The sequence below is a fragment of the Fukomys damarensis genome, unplaced genomic scaffold (genome assembly GCF_012274545.1).
Source record: "Fukomys damarensis isolate Sample0158 unplaced genomic scaffold, DMR_v1.0_HiC HiC_scaffold_19, whole genome shotgun sequence".
Classification (NCBI taxonomy): Eukaryota; Metazoa; Chordata; class Mammalia; order Rodentia; family Bathyergidae; genus Fukomys; species Fukomys damarensis.
In genome coordinates, this window is record NW_022900931.1 from 46,629,306 (window position 1) to 46,632,843 (window position 3,538).

At 43.9% G+C, this 3,538-nt stretch overlaps 1 protein-coding gene across 3 annotated transcripts in view; it reads right to left on the reverse strand.

Moving 5' to 3' along the window:
- Positions 1–970: 970 nt before the first annotated feature.
- Positions 971–3,538, reverse strand: part of Fcrla (Fc receptor like A) — a 7,721-nt gene continuing 5,153 nt past the window's right edge. For all 3 annotated transcript variants that reach the window (XM_033765686.1, XM_033765685.1, XM_010617044.3), the window contains one exon: positions 971–2,487. In XM_033765686.1, coding sequence (XP_033621577.1) covers positions 2,207–2,487 — 281 coding nt within the window. In that variant the 3' untranslated portion in view covers positions 971–2,206. The remainder of the gene's footprint in view (positions 2,488–3,538) is intronic.

The following is a 3,538-nucleotide window of genomic DNA, read 5'->3' on the forward strand; positions in this document are numbered from 1 at the left end:
TCCATGGCTCCTGCTTGTTTTTGTTCTGGAAGTTTTTGTTGTTTTTTGGTACATACTATTTCTTCATTTCTGTAAGATCTTAAACTCTTTTTACAGGCTTTATGGGCTATCCTGTTATTTGCATTTAATTGAGATTGATTTGATCTCCTTAGAGTTGAGTTGGTGAATTGTCTTTTCAGATGTCTTTTGGGGGGCCCCTGAGTCTTCAGTCCAGCACCAGCAATTGGGCTAACTACTTTGTAGATATTTAAAGTACCACATCCTGGGCCAGGGATTTGGCTCAGTGGTGCTGCCATCTGCCTCACAAGCGCAACAACCTGAGTTCAATCCCCGGTACAAAAAAAAAGTAAAGTAGCACATCCTGTCACTCAGCCAGCTGGTGTTTGGTCTAGGTGTTTGTTTCTGGTTGCTTTGCTGTTTCTGTTCCCTCAATCTACCCCCAGGCCAAAATTTTCTTAAGTAAACGGTGAAAAATCTTTTTACAATTTATTTTCATGGGAGAAAGCACATCTCACACCCTTCTTCCACGACTTTTGGTCCCCTTAACCCACAGTAGCTGAATTTCTAGCTGTCTTTACAGGCTTCCAGATCTGAAGCCTAGCCTGCACCCTTTAGTATCTTCACTTCCTTTCAGGTCCGTGGAGATGCTAATGTTGTCTCTGAGCATAAATTAATTAATTAGTTAATTAGTTTATTTATTTATTGCAGTGTTGGAGATTGAACCCAGAGCTTTGCATTTACTGGTAAGTGCTCTACTACTGAGATATACTCCTACCCCTGAACAGGAATACTTTAAAATGTTTTTTATATTTCAATGATAAATATTTGGGGGAAAAAAGAAATGTAATGCAAATTCAGAAGTTTTTTAATTAAAAATTCTTATGTTACAGCAGTTTTTAGGAAAGAAAATCATTCTGTTGCTTCTCACAGAAGTATAAAATAATAAAGAAACATGTAGTTTACTTAGACTTTTCAAAAACATCTAATTAAAAACATTAAAATGAATGGCCTGGAGTTGAGGGATTATTTTGTTATATACACAGACTTAATTTAGGAACAGAAAGATAAACGAGTTTTTCTCTTTGGAAATGGATAAATGATAATCTAGTCCGGCAATAATTCACGTGTGTGTATCTGTGTATTTGTGTATGGTTCTGGGAATTGAACCGAGGGCCTGTGCACTAAGTGCAAACATTGATTGGCTGAGGCCTTTATACCACTGTATGCTGACTCACTGACCGAGATTACTATAGGGCTTGCCAGGCCTCATAGTTCTGGAGAGGGCAAGGCCAAGATTAAGAGGATCCAGCAGACTTGGTGTCTGGTGAGGGCGCCATTTCGAACTCATAGGCAGTATCTTCTTGCTGTGTCTTCACATGGCAGAAGGGCAGGCCAGCTCTGGGGGGTCTCTTATAAGGGCACCAATCACAATCACAGGGGCTCTGCCCCGTGGCATAATCACTTCCCAGAGACCCCATTTCCTAATATCATCTCCTTAGGGCTTAGGATTTCAACATACAAATTTTGAAGGAAAAGCAACACTCAGACCACAGCGCCACCTAAATACTGGCCCGTGATTAACACTCGCTGAAGGAGGCTGGGAAGGAAGAGGAATGATTGGGAGGGCTAAAGGCTGTTCCCAAAGCTTAAATCAGCTTTGTTAGCCTGGGGTTCCCCATCTGTGGCCACCCTAGAAGCACTTGATCTTGTCTATTAGGCTGGGGTTTCTCAACTTGAGCACCACTGACATTTTGAGATAGACAACCTTCTGTTGGGGGGAGGGACTGTTCTGTACTTTTATAGGAGGGTGAGCAGTATCCTTGGCTTCTTACAAGATGCCAGTAGCACACAAGTGAGGACTAAAATGTCAGGAGACATTGCTAAATTGCCCCAGTTGATACAACTGTGTTAAATCCACCTGCACGCCTTCTCTTCCAATCAATGGATCATGGTGGGGGCAATGAAAGGCAATTTTTGGTCTAGACAGAGAAGAATTATTTTGTCACGTTAAGAGAACACACAATTAGAGCTAAACTCCAACTCTCACTTTGTACAAATTTATCTGTACTCACCTACCTTCGTTATTCTAACAAGATGCTGGGACAGCTTGTAAAACTATTTATGCCTAAGTGCAGGACAGAAAGAGGGCAATAGAGCTGGATTTACAAGGAGTGGCTGAGCCCCGTCAGGAGAGAGTCATGCGCTTTCATTTGGCAGGAGGCTCTGTGGTCTTGGGCTTCAGGCGGCCAGACAAGTCCCTCAGCTCTACGAGCAGGTAACCAAGGAGATCCCTTATGTCCTGTGTGTGCTTGAGAAGAATGCCCATCCGATGATGAAGATGCGGGTCTGGAGAGGAGAAGACTGGAGGCTCAGAAGTAGGGGTGGCTAGCGGAGGTACAGGCTCGGGGGGATCTGCTCTTGTTTCTGGAGCAACTGATCTCTGAGACACTGGATTGAAGGTGGGAGAAGCAGCAGAGGTGGAGGGACCTGGATTGGGGCACAGGTAAGAGTGAACTTGGACTCTGACCCTACTCTCGTGCCAATCTTTTCTTGTTCTCTGAAAGTGGCTGTGGGGCCCAAAGGCAGCAGGACTCAGGGACTCTAGTGTCCTTCCTGATCCTAGTTTTTTTTGTTTTTTTGTTTTTTTGTTTTTTTTTTTTTTTTTGGTTTTTTGAGACAAGGTCTCACTATGTAGTTGAGACTGACCTGCAACTCGCTATGTAGCTCGGGCTGGTCTCGAACTCACAGCGATCCTCCTGCCTCAGCCTCCTGAGTGCTGGAATTACAGGCATATGCCACCATGCCCAGCATGATCCAAATTTTAATCTGAAGCTTTAATCTGAACCTGTGCTCCAGTGGTTAGCCTCATCACTATTCAACTATTCACCAATTTCTCCTCTTTTAAGACAGAATCTAATTGGTCCTTGGTCAACTCCTTTATTGTAGGTGACATCAGTCTAGTTCCTCGTTCTTGTGCCAGCCTTCAGATTTTTGAGGATGTCCCTGTCAGCGCCCCTTGAGCTACCTCCTATTCAAGATGAGCATCTCCAGGCCCTTTCATTATTTTCATCGGACACAGCATCAAGCCTCAGCACCCTGGACAATTCCTCTGGGAGTGTTTCACATCAAGTGATACTTTCTTAATGGCAGCACCCAGAACTTACCACAGATGCCATGCCTCATTCTCTTTCTCTCTCTCTCTCTCTCTCTCTCTCTCTCTCTCTCTCTCTCTCTCTCTATCTATGTAATATTCCTATAAAGCCCAGAGGTAAGATAGGGATTCCAAGTTCTGTGGGACAGTCAGCACAGGGCTGGCCTGAGTCTTAGTCTTGTCGAAGAACATGGTGTAGACATTCTCTATTGGTGGTTTCTTCCATTATCAGGGACTCTGGCTTACTGTTTCTGATTCTTCTATGTCCTTTCTTCCCTTTTCTTCACTGAACACAAGCTCATGAACCCAGTCATCCTGTGTCTCCCTCTGTGTTTACACACACACACACACACACACACACACACACACACACACACACACACAACA